The sequence below is a fragment of the Ascaphus truei genome, chromosome 5 (genome assembly GCF_040206685.1).
Source record: "Ascaphus truei isolate aAscTru1 chromosome 5, aAscTru1.hap1, whole genome shotgun sequence".
NCBI classification, from domain to species: domain Eukaryota; kingdom Metazoa; phylum Chordata; class Amphibia; order Anura; family Ascaphidae; genus Ascaphus; species Ascaphus truei.
The window spans coordinates 118,445,607-118,468,030 of record NC_134487.1 but is presented as its reverse complement, the minus strand read 5'-3'; the positions used below and the strand labels follow the sequence as shown (position 1 = coordinate 118,468,030).

The window sequence follows — 22,424 nt, the reverse complement described above, 5'->3', positions numbered from 1 at the left end:
CTTAGAATATCATCTGAGTCTAATTTTGACCTTCGGTTTGTTCTCATCAGGGCATTGTTTTTGGAGGATGTGTCAAGCTTTGTAATGAACAGGGGATCCATGCTGTATTTTAACTATTTCTGTGCTTTGTTTTAATATTTGTTCTGTGACAATATATCAATAAATATTATGTGATTTGTACTTTCATACACACTAGAGTGCTTTTTTAGGGCCTTCTTTTCTCTCTCATCATATATATATATATATATCTATATCTATATCCTCATAGCTACTAATCTGCCCTGTCTAACACATAAACCCTGGTACCAGTGCAGGCAGTGTTAGGGTTCATCTTTGTTTTCCCCCTGCAGTAAGCAGCTCCCTTGAGTGATAGGGGGGTGGCCCTAGGGCCTGTGTTCTGCCCTATCAGGTGCTCGGACGTAAGACCTTCCCCCTGGGTACAAAAGTAGCTGCAGAGCCTACATATTGTGGTTCTGGTAGAGTGCAGAGAGTTGGGGAGACCCTCACCTTTAGGGGAGGGAGGTAGTACCCCTTATTCCGCCAGGGAATAAGGGAGCTAAGGATAGACCTTCGGGGCCTCAAGCTCCCTGGGTTGATCCATGGAAGAAGTGTACCAGTTGTATGCTAATGAACAATAAAGACCTGTTCCTGTTTTATACTCCTGCCTGGGAGTGCTGTTCATCAGGGGGAGTACCGGAGTGTTTTCCTGCAAAGACTGCCCCCAGTTCTACAGGGGCCTGCGGGGAATGGAGGCACCTCACCAAGTAAAGAACTGAGAACACTAAAGCCTGTCCTGTTCATCCCCACTACCACTGGCGGACACTCAGTATCATGTAAGCCTAGCAGGTGAGAAGCACAACAACACTAGGTAACAGTGAATTCTCCCAGAGGATGGGGGAAAACCTGTTACACATAAATACAGGGCTTGACAAATGCACTCACCCACGCACCCGGGCGAGTGCATTTTGCCCACTGTCGAATGGTTCAGCGCCTCCCGGACTTTTCCTGCATCTTCAGTGCCTCCCCCTGCATCTCCATTGAAAATGGCCGCGTGGCGTCAAATGAAGCCGCGTTGCCATGACGACACGCTACGTGACATCATGATGTCAAGCCCAACACAGCTCAGAGGAGCAGGCACATGACTGCAGGGGCTCGGCTAGGTTCAAATCTCTCCCCAGTCCACATGCTGCTTCTCCTCTCCCCTTCTCCTCGGCATGCTGTTTCTTCCCTCCCCCCCCCCCGAGGGAGTCCCCGTGCGCCGGGAGGAAGGGGGGAGTCTCCGCTCCAGGTGAGTGAGTCCCTGATCAGTGGGGAGGAAGCATGTTTTAGGGGGGTCAGGCAATTCCCTCGCAGTGGGCAGCTGCTGAGGTATGGTGAACAGACATCTTAGTTTTTAATGAGCCGGTGCCTTTTTGGAGGGTAGGAGGAGATTAGGGGAGGATGCCGGCCGCGCTCAGCTGATCACAGAACAGCTGTAGCCGGGAGGAGAACCGGGCTGTCTGCAGCTTCTGGGCAGCAGGTGGCACTGCAGAGCTCTCCATAGCTGCTCCTCACTAGATCTCACGGTTCCTCCGTGTGTGTGTGTGTGTGTGTGTGTGTTGGTGTGTTGGTGTGTGTGTGTGTCTGTGTTGGTGTGTCCAAGTGTGTCTGTGTTGGTGTGTGGGTGTGTCTGGAGGGGAGTGAGGATGGAGGATGAAGGTGGGAGAGGATGGGAGATTGAGGGGGAGAGGGAGGAAAAGGAGGGAGAGAAGAAGGTGAGAGGACGGAGAGCGAGAGGAGGGAGGAGAGGATGGGGATTGGGAGGAGAGAGGAGGGAGGAGGGAGAGAGGAGGGAGCAGAGAGAGGAGGGAGGAGAGAGAGAGGAGGGAGGAGAGAGGATGGGGGAGAGGGAGGAGAGAGAGGATGGGGGAGAGGGAGGAGAGAGTGGATGGGGAGAGAGAGGATGGGGAGAGAGAGGATGGGGAGAGGAGGATGGGGAGAGGAGGATGGGGAGAGAAAGGATGGGGAGAGAGAGGATGGGGAGAGAGAGGATGGGGAGAGAGAGGATGGGGAGAGAGAGGATGGGGAGAGAGAGAGGATGGGGAAGGGGAGAGAGAGAGGATGGGGGAGAGGGAGGAGAGAGAGGGAGGTGCGGGGGGAGAGGGAGGAGAGAGAGGGAGGTGCGGGGCGATGTTACAATGAATGAATGAAGCAAGCAAAAGGTATACTTAAAAACAGTGTCTCTTGGAATGTTATGTGTGCTTGTCCTTCCCCCGGTGTGGATGTGTTTTATGGCTAGAGGTGTCAAAAGGTTCCTGAAAGCAAGTGATGTAAGAGTGTGTGTGTGTATCTGTGTGACTATAAATTAATGGAGAGCCCACAGTATATACAGTGCTTTACAAAAGGTGTGTGTGGAGTGGGAGTGGATATAAATGGTGTGGGTTGGTGTGGAAATGTTAGAGATTGTAGCACAACTAAAAGTGTGTGTGGATATTATGTGGTCCCTATTGGTGTATAGGGATGGAAAAACAAGGAGTATTAGTATGTGTAAGAGGCAGCTGTGTGTGAATACATATAGCACAGTATGTACAGACATGGCCTTTAGCGCTCATGGGAAGAGAGTTCACTTGTGTCAGTAATGACTCAAAATTTCGATCTCTGTTTAGGCCACCGCTAAGTGTCCCGAACAGTTGCATAAATTTATATTCATGCAACCGTCTCTCTTTCGGTGTTTTAAGATTACCTTCGAGTATGGCAACCCTCAGATCGTTCATCTTATGGCCAGAGTCAGAGAAATGTTTGCCGACAGGACTGTCTCTTGTTCCGCGCGTGATGCTGTGGTGATGCAGGTTCATTCTCTTGTTTAGCCCCGGCCCTGTCTCACCTATGTAGTAGCAGCCCCCTGGGCATTTCATGCACATGATGAGGTACACGACATTGCTGGAGGAACAGGTGAACCTTCCTCTGATTTTGTATTCCCAATTCCTGTGTGGTATTTGTATTGTGTCCGCTGTGTAGAGCATTGCGCAGGTTTTGCATCTTGGGTCCTGGCATGGTTTCGTCCCGCATTCAGTTGTACTGCTGAATACTTTACTCCTCACCATAATATTCTTGAGATTATGGGGTTGTCTGTATGATAATAAGGGTGCTTCAGGGAGACCTGTTGCAGTCTTGTATCTTCCTGGAGGATGGGTTGTAGTTTCCTGGCGATCTTGCGTAGGGCTCCTAGGTGTGGGTTATATGTGACCACCAAAGGTACCCTGTCGCTTGTCTCCTTCTGTTTGTATTCAAGGAGATCACTTCTTGGTATTCTGGTGGCTTTGTGAATTTGCTGGTCTACAATTCTGTGGTTATATCCACGGTTTATAAAATCTGATCTCAAGGCTTTAATCCGCTGGTCTCTGTCTGCTGTGTCGGAGCATATCCGGTTGTATCGTATGGCTTGACTGTAGATGGTTGCATGTTTGGTGTGTGTCGGGTGGAAGCTGTTGTCCCTCAAATAGCTGGCTCTGTCTGTAGGTTTGCGGTATACAGAAGTCTGTAGTTGTTCTTTATAGTAATGGTGGTGTCTAGGAAATGTACTTCATCCGGGGAATGGGTGAGTTTGAGGTTGATGGTTGGGTGGAACGTATTGAAGTTGTCATAGAACTGTAGGAGCTCCTGTTCGCCAGAGGTCCAAATCAGGAGGATGTCATCGATGTAGCGAAGGTATGTAAGGGGTTTCAAGTGACAGGTGGAAAGAAAGTCACTTTCCAGTTTTGCACAGAACAGGTTGGCATACTGTGGCGCCATCCGAGTACCCATAGCGGTCCCGGTTGTCTGGAGGTATGTGTCATTTCCAAATGTGAAGTAGCTCTGGGTCAGAATAAATTCAATGCATTTAGTCACTGTCTCTGTGAGTGGCTCCTGCGGTCCCAGAAAGTATCTGCAGGCTAAAATCCCATCCTCGTGGGGGATGTTTGTATAAAGTGACTCTACATCCATAGTTGCTAGTAGTGTATACACACACACACACACACACCTCTATCTCAAATGGACAATTAATTCTACAGTTGCTCAGGAGATGTTCCATTGTAAGCAACAAAATGTCAAATAATTACAATTATTTATTATAAATATATGGCTTCGAAATACTTGCTTAGCTGTTTGCTATTTAAATTTGCCAAATGCTTCATGACAAGAGCAATTAAATATATTGCATACATTATAATTGTGTTTCAAATGGAGTAACCAGTGGAAATTTCCATATGCCTTCTTTGATTTCAATACAAAAACACGTGTGGTGGGGTTTCTGGAACGATAAAACCATGCCTCGTGCACACAATCAAACCAGGTCTCAAGTATAGGCAATTTTATAAAATATTCCTGCCAGAAACATTGCATGATATACAATGGTAATTATTTGTATTTTTTCAATATGTAATAAACTCAATTTTATTCACTCAATAAGTGAGGGTTCATTTTCATCTCTGTGGAACATATTTTTGCTGGTTTGTGGTAATCGGCTACTCTTCACTGGTATCTGAAGTGAGAAGCCCTTTCTACCATATTAAACGGTTTGCAGTAACAGGATTAAAAAAAAACAACACACTTTAAAAATTGTTAATATAGCAAAATATAATTCTGCTATTGCCTGTGCTCTAGACCTGTTAAAAATCCACAACATTGCTTAAAATCCTTCCTTCTGACTAAAACTCCATTTAATTTATTACACTTCACCACATCAAATTAGATGCTCAATTTAAAGTAAATGTAAAAATTCTCCCACAGAAAACATGGCTTTCGTCAGACACTGTTAGCTGAGGTGGCTCAAGGTCGTCTAGAAAGCGTTGGCAGACTGAACGCAAGACATGCCAACAGGTACATTAGGAATGATAAGGGCACAAGTTTCAGTTAATCACGATATGGAACGTTTTATATCCTTTCAGAAACAAGCTTTTTAATTAGGTTTACAAACTTCAGAAATATGTGAATGGAGCCCAAAACAATAAATCTAGACTTTGAAGCGAGGAAAAAAAACAAACAGGTGTGTTGCCTTCACTTGTCAAAACTACCCCTTATTTTCAGTATTACTGTGCTACAATGAGTTTGTATGTCAGATTCATAATGTCATTTGTCATGTGTGGTTTGCTACAAAATGGGATAGGCGTGTGCAGGTTTGCAATTTACAAAGACCTAATCATATATGTGTAACGGAAGAAAATGATCTAGCTGGTAAATGTGTGCCTTATTTTAATATATATGGGCAAACTCATTTGGTGAGACAAAGGCACACACTACCTTAAATAGAATATACAAAGGCAATAAGAAAAAGCAGCAACATTAAAAAATGCAAGAAAAATAAAACAACTCAGAATTCAGACCCATACTGCTGCGGCCAAGTTTATTCGAGCATTTGCCCGTTCTTGGCCGCAGCAGTAGCCTGGCGCGTGCCCGAGTGTGACGGGCGCGCGCCGAAGCAGCGGAAGAGCGCCCTCCGATCGGGGCGCTCTCCCTACCGCTGCCGGGTCCCCCGGAACCCCCTGCCGCTGTCCCGCGATCGCGGGACACCAGGGCTCCCTCGGGGAGCCCCTGGACGCGCGTGCAGGGGGCGCACGCTCCCGAAGACGCGTGACCGCGCGTCTATGACGCGCGGCACGCCGAGGGGCGGCCACTAGTAAGCCGGGAAATCTCCCGGCTTGCGGTACCGACCACACTGCAATAAAGTGTGTCGGTACTGTATTACACAAAACCACAAAGGTTATTTTTTGGTACACATTTCAAAAGCCTAACTAACTAGTGCAAGTACCTCTCGTGATATAATGCATGTGTTTGTAATGTATACAATGGCAAAATTCTTAAAGGAACAATCCTAGCAATATCCTACATATAAATAAATCAGTTCTGTAGTATTAGAGAATACTTACTATTTTTTTTTATTTATAAATTCAATTCTTTATGCCATTTTTAATGAGTTTTAACCACCTCCTTAACACTCTCCTGTGTGGGATAATTTGTTGCCCTTATTCGCAGCAGCTTGAGCTGCAAACTAACAGATAATGTTACCTTAGTAATATAAGAATACATTGTAGCTGTTGAGTTACACGGACTGAAGGATTGATTGAAACGGAAAAGCAGCCATTTAGTGAATCCTGGGAAACAGGATTTTGCTGATCGATCACGAGAGAACCAAAGAGATCGGCAGTTTAGGTCATTTGTTTTCAATAAAAGGTAATCTAAAGTTATACATATATTAAAGCAAAAATAATTATTTATGGGGGGTGGGGGGGAGGGGGTTAAGCTGCTTGGATTGACTCTTTAAAGTCACTTAAATAGGATAGTGCAAGTGAAAATTAAGTGCAGTATAGCGGTCGCGTGACAACCTAAATAAATTAATTAATTGAACAATAAGTGACAATATACATGAACCTGTGTACTGGAGTCCAAAAGAGAGTCCTTAGAGCAGCCCAAAAAGTTACTCTGGTTATCTCACAACCAGTAATGGATATGAGAGTGGTAAACCTCTTATGGTGCTGAGGAAAGGGGTAGCCTATAAAATTCAAATGGACTGTGGAGATTGTCCTGATCCTTGAATTGTTACCTCAAAAGAAGGAAGACAAAACATGGAGAAACACTACAATAGTGCATTACCCAAGGAACATAAACATAAAATATGTGGACTGAGCAATTTAATATCCAAATTGGATTGATAAAAATGTGTACACCTGTACATCAAATTAGTAAAACATCTGAGTGCCGAAGCACTCCGAATAAAACTTTGCTCCGCCGATAGGAAAAACGGAAATCCTACTCACCAAAGGTGACTAGGGCATACGCCATTAAATGATTGGTCTTTAGCTGATCGACACCGCTCGCATCGGGGTGCAGCACGCCAGTGCCTCGAGGAGATCCGCCTTTCGTGCTCGAAGTGCAATACTTCCAGAGTGGAACACTAGCGGTGACTTCAGCAGAGGAGCCGATCGGGGAGACTCTGGAAGTATTGCACTTCGAGCACGAAAGGCGGATCTCCTCGAGGCACTGGCGTGCTGCACCCCGATGCGAGCGGTGTCGATCAGCTAAAGACCAATCATTTAATGGCGTATGCCCTAGTCACCTTTGGTGAGTAGGATTTCCGTTTTTCCTATCGGCGGAGCAAAGTTTTATTCGGAGTGCTTCGGCACTCAGATGTTTTACTAATTTGATGTACAGGTGTACACATTTTTATCAATCCAATTTGGATTAGTAAATTGCTCAGTCCACATATTTTATGTTTATGTTCCTTGGGTAATGCACTATTGTAGTGTTTCTCCATGTTTTGTCTCCCTTCTCTTGAGGTAACAATTCAAGGATCAGGACAATCTCCACAGTCCATTTGAATTTTATAGGCTACCCCTTTCCTCAGCGCCACAAGAGGTTTACCACTCTCACTTAAATAGGGTAGCCATTAGCTATTGTTAATTGCCAATTACTTCACATATATATTTTATTTCTAGGGCATTGCAAGGGTAAACAAGCCTTATAAATGGCATAATACATAAATGTAGATGAAGCACAATTAGCTAATAGCACTTGAAATGGCATTCTCAATAGATAATGTCTATTACCACTTCTCTACTTAACCCGGTATTGACTTTATGTGTATTATATAGAATGATTTCCACCTACCTTTTTGTAAATAAAAAGTCTTCAAATGTATTGGCCAGTTCTGGCCACATGCCGTCAAATTTCCCAGAAGATGCATGCTGTCTTGCAACAGGTAACCCAATTGAGAGTACTTTTAGCAGGGAAGATACTGCTAGCTTCCATGTGCTTTCTGAAGGACAGGCATATTTTAAACTGAGTGGTACCCTTAAAGTCTGTGAAGAGAAATCTCCATATGTTTTACATAGAAAATAAGCATCAGACGAGCAAGTTCCTCACAAATCTTATACTTGTTTAAATGACAGTTAATAGCACATTATATGATCCTGTAATATGCAACAGAGTGCAATAGATAAAGGGAGCGCAAACTTTTTGTGCTGTGCCCAGTCTTCCCTGCTGCTTTGCCCGCACCCCCCCTCCCTACCTTGGAGCTGCGTGTGACGTCACATGACCCGCGGCGTCATTTGCCGCCACGTTGCCATGGCGACGCGTCACAGAGCGGCTGAATCTGGGTAAGTAAAGAGTTGCAGTGGCCTCACGCAATCCCCCGACATTTCATTTAAATGCTTTGGGGAAGAGCGCGGGGCCTCTGTAACCGCCCGCGCCCCCCCCAGCAAAATCTTCCACCCACAGTTTGCGCACCCCTGCGAATAGAAGAGAAAAGGAAACAAGAATGGAACACACAACTATATCTATGTTTGTTTGTACAACGTCTTGTCTTTTAAAGTTAAATATTTTGCTTATAAAGTGACAACTATTTATGATCCATTAAAATCTTAACCTGAAGAACACATTTTTGTAAGGACCGATGTGGCAAAAAGAACCTATTTTTTTTTTAAGGTGCGGCAGTAACCTTAAGCTGGTAAATAGAAACCCTTGCTGTAAACTTGTGGTACAGTATACTGTCTCGGCTGACATCTAGTGGTCAACTGAGAAGCTGAAGACTCAAAATAAAATGTAACTGGAGTTTATTTAAATGTCCTTATTAACTTGTGGTATCTGCTATGCCAGGGGTGCGCAAGATTTTTTAGGGCAGGGTGCGGCAGTTGCAGAGGCCCCACGCTCTTCCACCAAGGCATTTCAATTAAATGGAGACAAAAAGAAAACAGCGCACAACGCCAAATAGTGAAGTAAGTAATAGAATGTATTACAATGTTAAAGGGGTAATAAATCTGCGTACATCAGATAAAAATAACATGTGCATTTAGTGCATAACACACTGGTTACCACTCTGTAGCTGTAAAACAGGACGGTCTGGCACTCAGCTGTCTCTGCAGGAGCCTCTATGATGGTTCTGGGGCATGGGATCCTTCATGCACTCCTCACACAGCAGGACGCTGCTCACAAGGGGATTCCTTTCAAGCAGCCTGGTAATACTGCAGATTCAGACACTTAGTGGGACCGCTCCTCAACCGGCGATATACTGTACTGCCTCCAGGGGAATTCCCCTACAGTCCCCCGTCTCTCCTGTGTAGATTTGCTGCCCAAGGGGCTCAATGAGGATGTGGATATTTGGGCATTATATTAAAACCTCCAGCCCACGTCCTCATTAGATTTAGTGATAAGGCACTGCTATGTGTTTCCTTCTCCCTGCTGTAGCTTACCTGCTATTTCTAGTTAGATATACATATATATATTTTATATTGCTTAAGGAATTTATGATGTCTATTTTAATCTTTTAATATACTAATAATGTGTTTATTTTTATTCCAGCATGGTTTTATGTTCATGTTAGGTTTTGATTATATGCTAGTGTTTTTTTTATATATGTGATTGTTCATTTGTTAATAAAGTTGTTGTTTTAAAAGTAGAAATAAATCTTCCCTAATACTTTGACCATAGCTCAGATGATTGGTCTAACTCTAATTGTTTGACCAATGAGACATCTCTGAGAGGTATTTAAGACCTCTGGGTAATGGCCAAATTATTCCCTGAAGAAGTAGTTAGATCTACGAAACATGTTGGATGTATTAATGCCATAATTTTGCCTATATTCATCCTTTGGATTTGTATCACTATCAGCTTATATTGGCTGCCACCGTGCTAACTGAGCGATCTCTGCGCCGGTAAGAGACTGTAAGGGACTCTCCTTCTTCCTCCCTATTGATTCCTCCATTGCCACGAGAACTGTGACGTCACTCCGCTATACCACGTGACGGAGCGGCATCGTGGCACGCTGTGTAAGCCCCTGCAGTTGCGGAAGTGTTTGCAGAGCAATTCCAACAGCTCTGGACTGCCCTAAGATCATAGCAGCTGGGAAAAGCAGCAAATCTACACAGGAGAGACGGGGGACTGTAGGGGAATTCCCCTGGAGGCAGTATATCACCGGTTGAGGAGCGGTCCCACTAAGTGTCTGAATCTGCAGTATTACCAGGCTGCTTGAAAGGAATCCCCTTGTGAGCAGCGTCCTGCTGTGTGAGGAGTGCATGAAGGATCCCATGCCCCAGAACCATCATAGAGGCTCCTGCAGAGACAGCTGAGTGCCAGACCGTCCTGTTTTACAGCTACAGAGTGGTAACCAGTGTGTTATGCACTAAATGCACATGTTATTTTTATCTGATGTACGCAGATTTATTACCCCTTTAATATTGTAATACATTCTATTACTTACTTCACTATTTGGCGTTGTGCGCTGTTTTCTTTTTGTTTCCATTTCTTAGAGTGTGTGGGGTGCTGAGCCACCCCTAATGTTTATAGCAGCAGACGCCCTTATCAACCACACGGTTATGTTATAATTTAATTATCTAATCACTTATTCACTGTGGTATTGTGGTTTACTTTATTTATATATGGTTTAGTCACTGCACTGTATTCAATTATAAGGAGATAGATAGTAGCGCACAGTTTATTTCTGTTATTTCAATTAAATGCTGGGGGGTTCCGTGAGGCCTCTGCAGCTTTTCTTTACCTTGTCTTCAGCGACGCGTTACCATGGCAACGTGACGTCACGAAACCACACGGCATCATTTGACGCCGGAGACAAAGTATGGTGGCGGGTGTGAGCAAGGGGGCGCAGACTGAAAAGTTTGCGCACCTCTGTGCTATGCCACTGCAAAACACTGAATGGTAATGCTGGTGCTACGGTGCTAAATGTCTGCAAAACACAGAGCAAATGTAAGCTGCAAATAGGAATAAAAAAAACACAGCACTGATACTGCTTTTGTATGCATTCTATAAATAAATGACCTAAAAGGATTATATCTCAACCCTGTTTGATCTTTAAAATTAGCCAAGAGAACCAGAGTTCCTAGAAGACATCTGCTTGGAAGCTGCTAGTGAAGAATAGCTGCACATTTATCCAAAGCACTACATAAATACTAGGCTACACAGTATTGTTACCCACTTTAAGTTATCTGTTTAATCCAAATAAAGAGGACCATCCCCACTATGAGCTGCACATGTGAATATCAGGGTTCCACAGATGTATCATGGATACAAAAGCTCTCTCTCCAGCTGTCCAGAGATGTCCAGTTTTGGTTCATACAAAAGTGAATACAAATACAGTAATTCCGAATAGTTTTACCTTGATGACTTTCTGGAGAACTTTTTCATTCACTACTGCTTTATGACAAGCTGTTTTTTGGTACAGATCCACCACAACTTCTAAGGATTTCTCGGCGAAAGGTACGTAATTTAAGGCAACCCACTCTGCCTGAAAACAAAGAAAACATTGCAAATAGAATCCTATATAAATGTATGATTTATACATAAGATATTTGCTGAAAAACAGCTATATTTGATTGCATGCATGATCTTGTACAAATAAACAGGACAGGAGAGGGGGGGGGGGAAGTTGAATCAAGCACTATGCATTCTTTAAAAACAAGGCAAGCTGTACCCAAGAGGCCACAATTTGGTTGGATTCTGAAAGTGTGAGAGGTGATTTTTGTGTGTGTAGAAAACAACCCAGAATAGGGCAATTTAAGGAAAAATCACTCACCGGTGCAAAAAGTTGGATCTATTGTGATTCCATTGTGATGAAGAACAAACAGAATGAGAGAAGTTAATTCATATAGATTTACAAAGTCAAACACAAACATTATCTTTAGTTTAGAGAAAGCAGTGTACTGTAATTGGCGCTGAAAGCTTTTTAATTGACTTTGTATTTATGTATGTTAAGATATATGAATGGGATTGGTTTACTGATATTTTAATTGTCACATATGCACACAATGCAATAGGCCTCAAACTCAATTTACTATTTTAAATTAGAAGCCACATTTGCGCTCTTAAAAAGAATATCTCAGTTTGCTATAAAAACGACATCCCATAGGGTCTCTACCCACAAAAGTGTGATAGTCATTACCAATTGTCAATGCCTTTTCAAGTGGGTCTTAATGATCGCTAATTATTATCACACTGAGAGCACGCCAAAAGGGTTTCATAATTAAACATCATGCCACGCCAACCCACGCAGAAATTAGTCATTTGAATGAGCAGGGTAAACTGCACTGCAGTGAAGCAAGGACAAACACACTCACTAGATCAGTCTGCAGCAGATAGTAATAATGCTGGAATCGTTTACATTCGTTACCCAACAAGCATGCAAATAACTGAACACTGGGTAACAGTGTCAGGCTGTCCCCAATTATTTAATGAAAAAGAAAAGCATAGAAATGGGGCACTTTTTGTAAACCTGAAATGTATTGGGGTTTAACTGTCCATATCTCTGCCTTGTCCCGTGCCCTTCATTAATTGCTCAGACAGGATGAGGTATAAATACATTGAATTACCTTATGTAGATGAAAATAAAAAGGAAAACATGGCAACTTTCAAATATGACTTTAAATACATACATACATACATACATACATACACCTCAGCTTGGTCCACCATAACACAGCAACCCAGCGAGTGCATGTCTAATGTATATAGAGAGACCTAAATTAGCAATTAAACAAGAATAGTTACCTGATTGTATTTTGCATTTGCAATGTGCTTTGTTTCTAACTTTCCATATTGGGGAGGTTTACATGAGAATTCCACAAATGCGGACAGCTGGTCAAAGATCGCTGGGTACATTATCTGCATATTTTCAGGTCCTACACAGATGGCCTATTTGGGGAAACAAAGTCACAAATTAGAATGACAAAACCAAAAAAACATAAGTTATTTGGTGAACAGACATGTATGGTTATTTCTTTTCTTTTTGTTAATAAACGTGGAATGCTTGACATAATATCAATATACAGGTGCAAATCCCTTTTTACGTGCAAATCCCTTTTTATTAGGAAAGTAAATACAGAGGATTTGTTGTTTCTTTGATATACATATATAGATCTATATCAGCCCTGGTCGATCCACTGCTGGATGAAGGCCTCTCCAAGGATTGTTCACGTACTGCGGTTGCCTGCTTCTCCACATTGCTACAAGAAATTTCTGATTTCATCCACCCATCTTATTTTTGGTTGTCATCTTGGTACTTTAACCTCTCTTAGAAACCAGTGGAGCATCATCTTTGTCCAACAATAGTAATTTCTTCTGTGATATATCCAGCCCACTGCCATTTTAAGGTCTTCGCCCTTGTCATGTCACAGACTTTTGTTTGGTTTCAAAACCGTTCACTTTTTCTCTCTCTTCGGATAATACCCAGAATACATCTCCCCTTAGTTCTTTGCGTTGTCTAACGCTTCTGAATTATCTTCGCATTTAGGGTCGAAGTTTCAGATCCATACAGGAGCACAGACAGAATACACTTGTTGAAAAACCTTCCTCTTGAGGCACAGTGGAAGGTTCCCTTGAAATTATGTCTTGTTGCTTCCAAATGCGCTCTATCCCATCTTCATTTTCCTATTGATTTCATTCAAAAAGGTCCCCATCCATTGTTATTTGCCAGCCAAGATAGACCTAGTCTTCGACTTCTTTTACTTCTATTCCATTTATTTAGATCATTGCAGACTTGACACATCTGTTGATCACTTGTCTTGTCAAGATTCATACAGAGGCCCATTTTCTTACTTGTTTCGATGATTTGTTGCTGGAGGTTTTCTGAACTTGTCATCTGCAAATCGCAGGTGGCTCAAATACCCACCGGTGATTTAGATCCCTTTTTCTTCCAAATCTAATGTCTTGAATAATTCTCCAAGTGCTGCTGTCAAAAGTTTTGGTGACATGGTTTCTCCCTGCTGATCCTTACCTTGCTTGTATCTTCATGTAATCGAATGCTCTTTATAATATAAATATACGTTTCTTCAAGATTTTGTCGTCTTAATGCATCTAGGACAATTGAGCTGTAGACAGAATCAAATGATTTTTTCGGAATCTATGATATATGGTACAGTAAATCGTCTTCATTACTTCGGGTATCACTTCTTGTACAAATTGGGTGCAGCCTATTGTGTTGTAACCACTGCAAATCCTACTTGTTCTGTAGGCTGGGCAAATATGGTCTGCTATAGCTGATTTGGGGGGGGGGGGCTCTTCGTAAAAATCTTGTAATTGATTGGAAGTAGACCGATAGGTCTGTAGTTCTTGAGGTCTTCCTTGTCTCCGTTCCTCTGGATGAGGATAACTATGGCATTGCCTCATTCTTCTGAAATGTTCCTGTTCAAGCAGCATGTAAAGTTTTGCAAGGATTCTTTTCTACTTCCCAAGCTTCTTTCAAGATTTCAGTTGTAATTCCAACTTTCCCAGGAGCATTCCCACTCTTCATGGATTTTATTGCTTTTGCCACTTCTTCTGGAAGGATGCATCATTGGTGGTTTCTTCTCGTTTCTACTCTGCTGGATTATGCACTGTGTTAGCGTACAATTTCACGTAGAAGTCCTTAACTCTTTATAAGTGCAGAGTTTTAATATTGATCCACCATCTTGTTTGAGTGCAAGGATTTGCTTCTTTCCAACCACAAGTCGTTGCTTTGTCTTCTCTAAGCTTGTTATCTTCCATAGTCGTCTTCACCACATCAGTTACATTTTCTTGCATTTTCAGTTATACATTTGTGTGTCCTGCACAGCTGTGCATATTTAATTCTTATTCTTGCATATTGGGATTGCTTAATTTCTTATCTCTTAAATTAATTGTTTTGTTGTATCAGATATTTTCTTATCCTGTTTTATGTTAGTGATTCCTCCAGTTGTTTCTGTGCTTTCAACTACAATTTTCATAAAGTTTGTTATACAGTAGTATTCCCACGCATTTCCAGCAAGCTGAATGGATTTTTCCAGTTCTAGTTGAAAATTTCTGCTGTTATTCTTGAGAGTATTGATTATTTTTGTCTCATTATTAAATCAGTTTGCTTCTTTCTAACTTCACATTCACATGTAATTTGCAGCTAATCAAAATCGGTGATCCCTTCATGTGCCAAAACAGTTAACGACTGCAGTCTTCAATCATGTGTTTTTGTTCGTTAGCATATTGTCAAATTTTCATTGGGTCAATTATCTATTTTGATTCATAACACATACACACACACTGGGATGGATAGATAGAGATATATATCACACACAGTATGTATAAAACACACACGTACATAACACACACACACACACACTTTCCTCAGTGTCGATGTCTTGTGGGATGCATACCGTGCATGAATTGAGAGATACAAAAATCAGAGAACAGAAGGACAAGCACTCCCAAATTCAAAAAGGTGATATATCAGGTGTGAAAGGAACACAAAATGATAGCAATATTTCCAGTAGTTGTACACACAATCTGCAGAGGATCTCTGATCCCAAATACCATCGAGAACCCCCCCCCCCCACAATGCCATAGAGAATATCTGCCAAAAAGTTATTTCATCTGAAGGACTTCCTAAGGTGGAAAGAATGGCCACCAGAAACATCTGCCATTACAGGACTCTATAATCCCAGTGATGATAAACATTTGTGCACTTCAACAGTCTGCCGTTCCACTGACTTTTCTATGATCCAATGATTGCTGCTTTATTAGGGAGGGCACTGAAGTACTTTATTCAGATGGTGCATCTGCTAGGGATATCTGAAGATAGGATAATGCCCTGCTTTAATTATTTGTTAACAGATACATTGCTGCAGCATAACATATGTGCCGTACAGTTTTATTTTAGAGAAACACTTTTCATATCTTCATCATTAGACCATATAGTAGATTCCTAATCTTTTTTTGTGTGCAGTGCTCTTTAGAAACAGGAGATGTGAAGAAAAATGAAACACAGATGAGTTTAATAGTTACCTTTTGTAGGACATCCAAGGCTGTAAGCACAGATTCCTGAAGGCTTGTCAACACTGCTTCAGTATAAGAGGGAAGGATGAAAGGAGAGGCATCTGAGCTTATAGGCACTGATACAGCCCCGTGTAATATAACTCCCAGCTTTTGTAGATCGTCCATGCTAAAAGCAGTTTTGATATGCTGATAAAGAGCTGGGAAAATCTGAATTAAAGCTGTGAGAAAAGGCTGGCTAGGGATAAAAGGCAGTTTGTCACAAGTGGATGGTGGCATGGTACTCTCTGAACCAACCCTATACCAGGTGTTCCAAGCAGCCCACCACAGGGCTGAGTCTTCAATCTCATCCATAGCTATGGGCTGCTCAGGGCTATTATATCTGCCAAGTCTTTCTCCTATGGAATCGGCTCTCATTAAGGGTCTCCCTGGACCAGCGGCAGTAACTGGTCCAATAATAACTGGTGCAGTTACTGTAATGCCAGGGAAAGGTTCAGGCTTGTCAGGGTCTCTAGTGGGGCTCACTATTTGTAAGATTTCCTGAAAGCTTTTCAGTGCGGCCAAGGAGACTTCATTGTTTTTGCTGAGAGCAGCTGACAGGATATGATCTAGAAGAACATCCCAGGCCTTGGAAAAGTCACCTGCATTAAGGAAAAAGAAACAATGTATTGAATATTACTGGATCTGTAACACAAACACTTTCTCAATCTACTATGTCAGGCTGTGATTTTCAAAGATGTTATCTTTTTTGATGATTTTGACAACAGATTACAGGATATTTTGGGAATTTCAAGGATATTTGCAAGCTTGGAAAGGCAGACGAGTGAGAAGCAGCTTCCTCTTCCTTTCTACCTTGCGGAACTACAGACTGTGTGAAGGCAGTGTGTCTGTCACTCATCACCGGGGCCTCGATTCTTGCACACCATAATGCTTTGCACTTAGAGAGACGCAGTCTGCCTTCACACAGCCTACTGTTTCACGCCTTTAAGCCACACTGCAGAAAGATAGAGTTGGCTGCTTATTTCCCTTCAGGAAATGTTAACCCGTGCTGTCTCATTGACAGAGGGAAGGTTAATGGTCCTAATTATTCAGGGGTGGATATGAGTGGAGTTTTATGGTCTTAAGGATTTTTCAAATGCCAAAGAAGGATAAAAATAAATATATATAATGGTGCCAGCCCTGTACTATGTTACTTTAGAATCATAATTTCAGAAATGTTTCAAGCCCAAGTGTCTAACTTTAAAAATCACAATAATATAATGATGAGCACCAAATCACAATAGGAACATAAAACATACACCTTTTATAAATCAAGAGTGACGTACAAATGTGGATTCTTAATAATTAGAGACTTGCCTATATAACTGAGAAAATTAGTTCTGCAGAAAGTTTGGTACAGTTTTAAAGCTGCAGTTCAAGCAATATCATGCATGTGTTTTTGTTTTTAATAAATCAGTTCTGTAGTAAGAAAAAATACTTTTAGCATTTTCTGTGTAAAAAAAAAACAACTTTGAAAGACCAATTTTCTTGTATTATATTTTAACAAGCACGCTTGTTACTATAGCAACCATTTACATTCCACAGATCTAAAGATGTCGCCAAACTTTGCCGATCAATAGACGGAGAACGAATTGACCGGCAGCTATGCAGTTCTTTAGGTAAGTAGAGATTGCCCACATGAAACTATTGAAGTAAAAAAAAAATTTTAAAAAAAATCACGGGAGCTTGAACTGCAGCTTTAAGAAAAAAATAAGGAACACGAAAAAGCAGCCCATAGGGAAAAAAAAAACGTGTTTATGTCAATATTTCTCCTAAACATAAAACGACAGGGACATTTTCACAATGAAGTATGTAATCAGGATGAAATTAGGAAGCTAAAAGGTAATTTATGCAATAATGTTTGTTTTGACAGAAAATGTGTAACATTTAAAAGGCATGCTTAATGTATGTTTGCATACAAGTCCCCTGTACATTTTATTCACACATTGAGACCCCGGTGATGTATCACTCTACCTAGAGGTTGGAGCAAGTATCTCCGAGTGTTAAATATTCGGGCCACCCCAGCTAGTGTTAGTACCCAGGTCTCGGCCCACTGTTTCTCTGCTGTGTCCCTGGAGTGATGGATCAGGATGTTACCACCCCCCGACTCGATCTTCTCTTTGTCAGCTGTTGTTGAAGACTCTCGGACCTGATTTAACAGGTGAAACAGCACCTGTACCAATTGGAAAGATAGCACAATCACAGCTGTGTCTCTTCTACCCCCTCTGGAGGAATAAACTAGTTTAGCTCTGTGATGCAGTAACCTAGGATCACCTGACTAATACAAATACAAGCCCGACTAACTCTGCAGTGCAATGACAGCAATCACAGTGAGCACTACAACATTAGAAAGTTAAAGACATTTGCTTCTAATCCTCAAGATAAAACACTGTCTTTTCTGGTCCTCTCGGACAGGTCACTGTTGAGAATTCTCCAACAATTAAGTGGTCACTTGATTTAAAGTAATTGCAATGTTGATAGCAGCTTTGTATTGCGGTACACTGCTAGTGCACTCTGGTGTTCCCACACCACAAGCAGCACAGGAAGCATTAAGTGTGTACTGCAATCAAAACGTTTTGGTGGGGAATAGGCGTTATGGGAGGAAACATATAATGCTTGTTAAAAATCTGTATAAACAAAAACAAGCATCTTAATTATAACATTTTAGGCTACTCGAAATTTACTTTATGAAGAGATCATCTCAATCTCAGCTTTTTGAGTAAATTAGGGGTAATGGCAAAGTTATGGGGAAACTACATACATGTAAACTTCCCTCCTTAGCTAATGGTGAATTGCAATTACATTAGTCACATGCATATTTATAAATTGGGTCCTGAAAATCTGGCCTTTGCTATACAAAGAAGTAGTAGAGGCACGAAATGCATAGAATAAAATAAATTAGGGTGTTTAGCAGATTTAAAAAAAAAAATGCTGCTGACAATTTAAGGTTTTACAGCCAATTGACTCTTCTGTTATAATGGTTAATTGCCAAAAATGGCCTACTATATATACTCCTTGTATGTCAGAACTAGAATGTGTTCTCTGTTAAACGATTCCATGCTTGCCCTGCGGGGCAGAGCTCCTCACTTGAATACCGTACCTTCCATATGACGGTGTGCCACGTTGCGTGTTGCAGCAAAGTTCCATGAGCCCCTATTGTAGAGAACAAAGTCTGCCCAGCGCTTTTCCTGACGGCAGGACGTGGGTCAACACACAGCTCCCCCAGCTTGGCATAGAGACACAGCCATAGACAGTCAAATGGTGGTGCAGGGTGGAAAGGCCGATTTAAAGTCAACCCGTTCTCTTCCGCCTGCTTCTGAAGCAAGACCTCCTCTCGTTTAGTTCTCGTTCTATAGTTTCTCCTCTTTGGAAAAAGTAATCAGAAATGTTCCACTAAAAAAAAAATACAAAATAATATGAACATATACACATAAAAAATACATATGTATAAGTTATGAAATAAATATATCTGCAGTTCATGTTGTCATACACACAATTGAAAGCACTTTAGATCTTTCTTTAGCAAATACAAATGCAAAATGATCCATACACATACATACATTATCAACAAAGGCACTGTGCACCAGAGTGAAAGGCAGAAACATATCACAAACTTACATTGAAATAAGTAAAAATGAGCTCCATGCAGCCCCAGTGAGAGCAGAAAGGTCCAGAGATGTAATTCTGATGGGTCCCAGTGAACGCTAAGATGGAGGGTCCACTCAACAGCTGACTGGGAGATTCCTTACACCGTTTGCGTATTGACGTTTCAAGTTAGCAATGACGACCTCAACGTGTTCGTGCGAAACGCGTTGAGTTCTTCATTGCTAACTTGAAACGTAAATATACAAACTGTGGTAAGGAAATCTCCCAGTCAGCTGTTGAGAAGCTCCGCTGTTTGGAGGCTTGTAGCTGAGGTCCATTTATCTTGGCGGTCGCGTGCAGGACTTCTCAGCAGTGAATCAGCTGCTGAGCCCTTCATCGTGATCTCCATATGTCCTGAGTGGTACAAGCTGTGTGTCCGGGGACCTAGAGCACTGGATTCCATCAGAATGACCTATTTGGACCTCTCTGCTCTCACTGGGACTGCATGGAGCTCATGTTTACTTATTTCAATGTAAGTTTGTGATATATGTTTGTGTGTTCTTTAACACACCTTGTGCCTTTCACTGTGGTGCGCTGTGCCTTCTTGTTGTTACTTTTTAAATATCTGACTGGATCGTTTGGTGGGAGAATACTATTAGTTCTCAAATTGATTGCCTTATCTTGACAGTCTGTGTGATTGGGCTTTTCTGCATACACATACATACGAACATATATAACCCTGTCTGACAGGCTTCTAGGGAGATTACATTGGTGTGTTATGTATGGCTTCTCAACATGGGTTGCCTTGATTCAGGGGGCGATGAAATAGCAAGGAAGTAGAATTGGCACCAGGAACTTTTGTAGTACAACGGTCATTCATTCGTGTCACTAAGCACAGGGACCGCTCATACACATTTTAACAACGTTGCGCTGTTTTTTTATATCAGACATACATGAATACGGTTCTTCCATTAGCACACACTCTTAACACGTGAATGGAGGTACATTTACTTGGTTGCTCTATGTAGATGTGTGACCCGGCCCCTCTGGTTACTTCGGGATACGATCGGTCTAAATCCGATTTTACTAGGTCCCTACGGGAGTCCTGGCGGTTCTTTCTTACGTGACCCGATACCTTTGGCCTGTGTGGGAACTGCCACTTCCATACAGACATACTAATGAGGAATATAAGTGCAGAGCCACAGTTCAAGCGCATCCGCCGACACCGGGGAGCCCTTCTTTCCTATTTTCTGTGATGGCGTGCCGTATTCCCTTGCCTGCAATATTCAGGACTCCATTCCTTCTTTTGGGGATCCTTACTTAAAGGATCCTATGTACAACATAACAGGGGGACCTGGTGTGTGCTATTACTATATAAACATTACAAATTTACTCTCCCTGAGGCTCCTCTCCTCTTGTCCTTCTCGAACTTTCCCCTCTCCCTTAGATACTATCCGTGATGTCATGATTCCATGACAACACAGGGTGGGGCCCAGTACACACTAATCATACCAGTAACCCTTTGGAGGAGGTGGTGGCGGTGGGGGGTTACACATACGATAGATATACACACATACACACACGGCTCGACAAATGCACTCGCCCGGAGCGTGTGCATTTTAGCCGCAGGCGACCCATCACTCACCCGTATTCTCCTTACGAGAGAGGATGGAGAGGAGAGAGGATGGAAAGGAGTGAGGATGGAGGCGAGAGGGAGGATGGAGGATGGGGAGGATGGAGGGCAGAGGGAGGAAAGAGAGGATGGGGAGAGGGAGGATGGGGAGAGGGAGGAGGGAGGCGAGAGAGGAGAGAGGATGGACGAGAGCGATAGAGTGGATGAAAGAGAGGATGGAGCGGGAGAAAATAGAGGGGAGAGGGGAGGAGAGAGGATAGAGGGGATGGGAGAGGGAGGATGGGGGGGGAGAATGGACGGGAGAGGGAGGAGAGAGAGGAAGGAGGAGAGGGAGGAAGGAGGAGAGAGAGAGAGATGAAGGAGGAGAGGGAGGAAGGAGGAGAGAGAGAGAGAGAGAGAGGAAGGGGGAGAAAGAGAGAGGATGGAGGAGAGAGAGAGGAAGGAGGAGAGAGAGAGAGAGAGAGAGAGAGAGAGAGAGAGAGGAAGGAGGAGAGAGAGAGAGAGAGAGAGAGAGAGAGAGAGAGAGAGAGAGAGAGGAAGGAGGAGAGAGAGAGAGAGAGAGAGAGAGAGAGAGAGAGAGGAAGGAGGAGAGAGAGAAGAGAGAGAGAGAGAGAGAGAGAGAGAGAGAGAGAGAGAGAGAGAGAGAGAGAGAGAGAGGAAGGAGGAGAGAGAGAGGAAGGAGGAGAGAGAGAGAGGAAGGAGGAGAGAGAGAGAGGAAGGAGGAGAGAGAGGAAGGAGGAGAGAGAGAGAGGAAGGAGGAGAGAGAGAGGATGGAGGAGAGAGAGAGGATGGAGGAGAGAGAGAGGAAGGAGGAGAGAGAGAGAGGAAGGAGGAGAGAGAGAGGAAGGAGGAGAGAGAGGGAGGAGATAGGGAGGAGAGAGAGGATGGAGGAGAGGGAGGATGGAGGAGAGGGAGGATGGAGGAGAGGGAGGATGGAGGAGAGGGAGGATGGAGGAGAGGGAGGATGGAGGAGAGGGAGGATGGAGGAGAGGGAGGATGGAGGAGGGGGAGGATGGAGGAGAGAGAGGATGGAGGAGAGAGGGAGGAGGGAGGAGAGAGGGAGGATGGAGGAAAGAGAGGGAGGAGAGAGAGAGGATGGAGGAGAGAGGGAGGAGAGAAAGAGGATGGAGGAGAGAGGGAGAAGAGAAAGAGAATGGAGGAGAGAGGGAGGATGGAGGTGAGAGAGAATGGAGGAGAGAGAGAGGATGGAGGAAAGAGAGGGAGGAGAGAGAGAGGATGGAGGAGAGAGGGAGGATGGAGGAGAGAGGGAGGATGGAGGTGAGAGGGAGGATGGAGGTGAGAGGGAGGATGGAGGATGGAGATGAGAGGGAGGATGGAGGATGGAGATGAGAGGGAGGATGGAGGGGAGGGTGGGGGGAGGATGGACGGGAGAGGGAGGAGAGAGAGGATGGAGGAGAGAGAGAGGATG

The 22,424-nt window shown here is 43.1% G+C and overlaps 2 protein-coding genes across 2 annotated transcripts in view; one reads left to right on the top strand and one right to left on the bottom strand.

Annotated features, from left to right (window-relative positions):
- The window catches only part of RPS16 (ribosomal protein S16), a 243,444-nt gene that overhangs the window by 122,950 nt on the left and 98,070 nt on the right, over positions 1 to 22,424 (top strand). The window lies entirely within an intron of this gene.
- MON2 (MON2 regulator of endosome-to-Golgi trafficking) overlaps positions 1 to 22,424 on the bottom strand; it is a 148,047-nt gene that overhangs the window by 61,917 nt on the left and 63,706 nt on the right. The window contains 8 exon segments of the mRNA XM_075600518.1: positions 7,624 to 7,814; positions 11,123 to 11,251; positions 11,540 to 11,557; positions 12,511 to 12,654; positions 15,751 to 16,379; positions 17,752 to 17,950; positions 18,878 to 19,113; positions 19,116 to 19,170. Coding sequence (XP_075456633.1) covers positions 7,624 to 7,814; positions 11,123 to 11,251; positions 11,540 to 11,557; positions 12,511 to 12,654; positions 15,751 to 16,379; positions 17,752 to 17,950; positions 18,878 to 19,113; positions 19,116 to 19,170 — 1,601 coding nt within the window.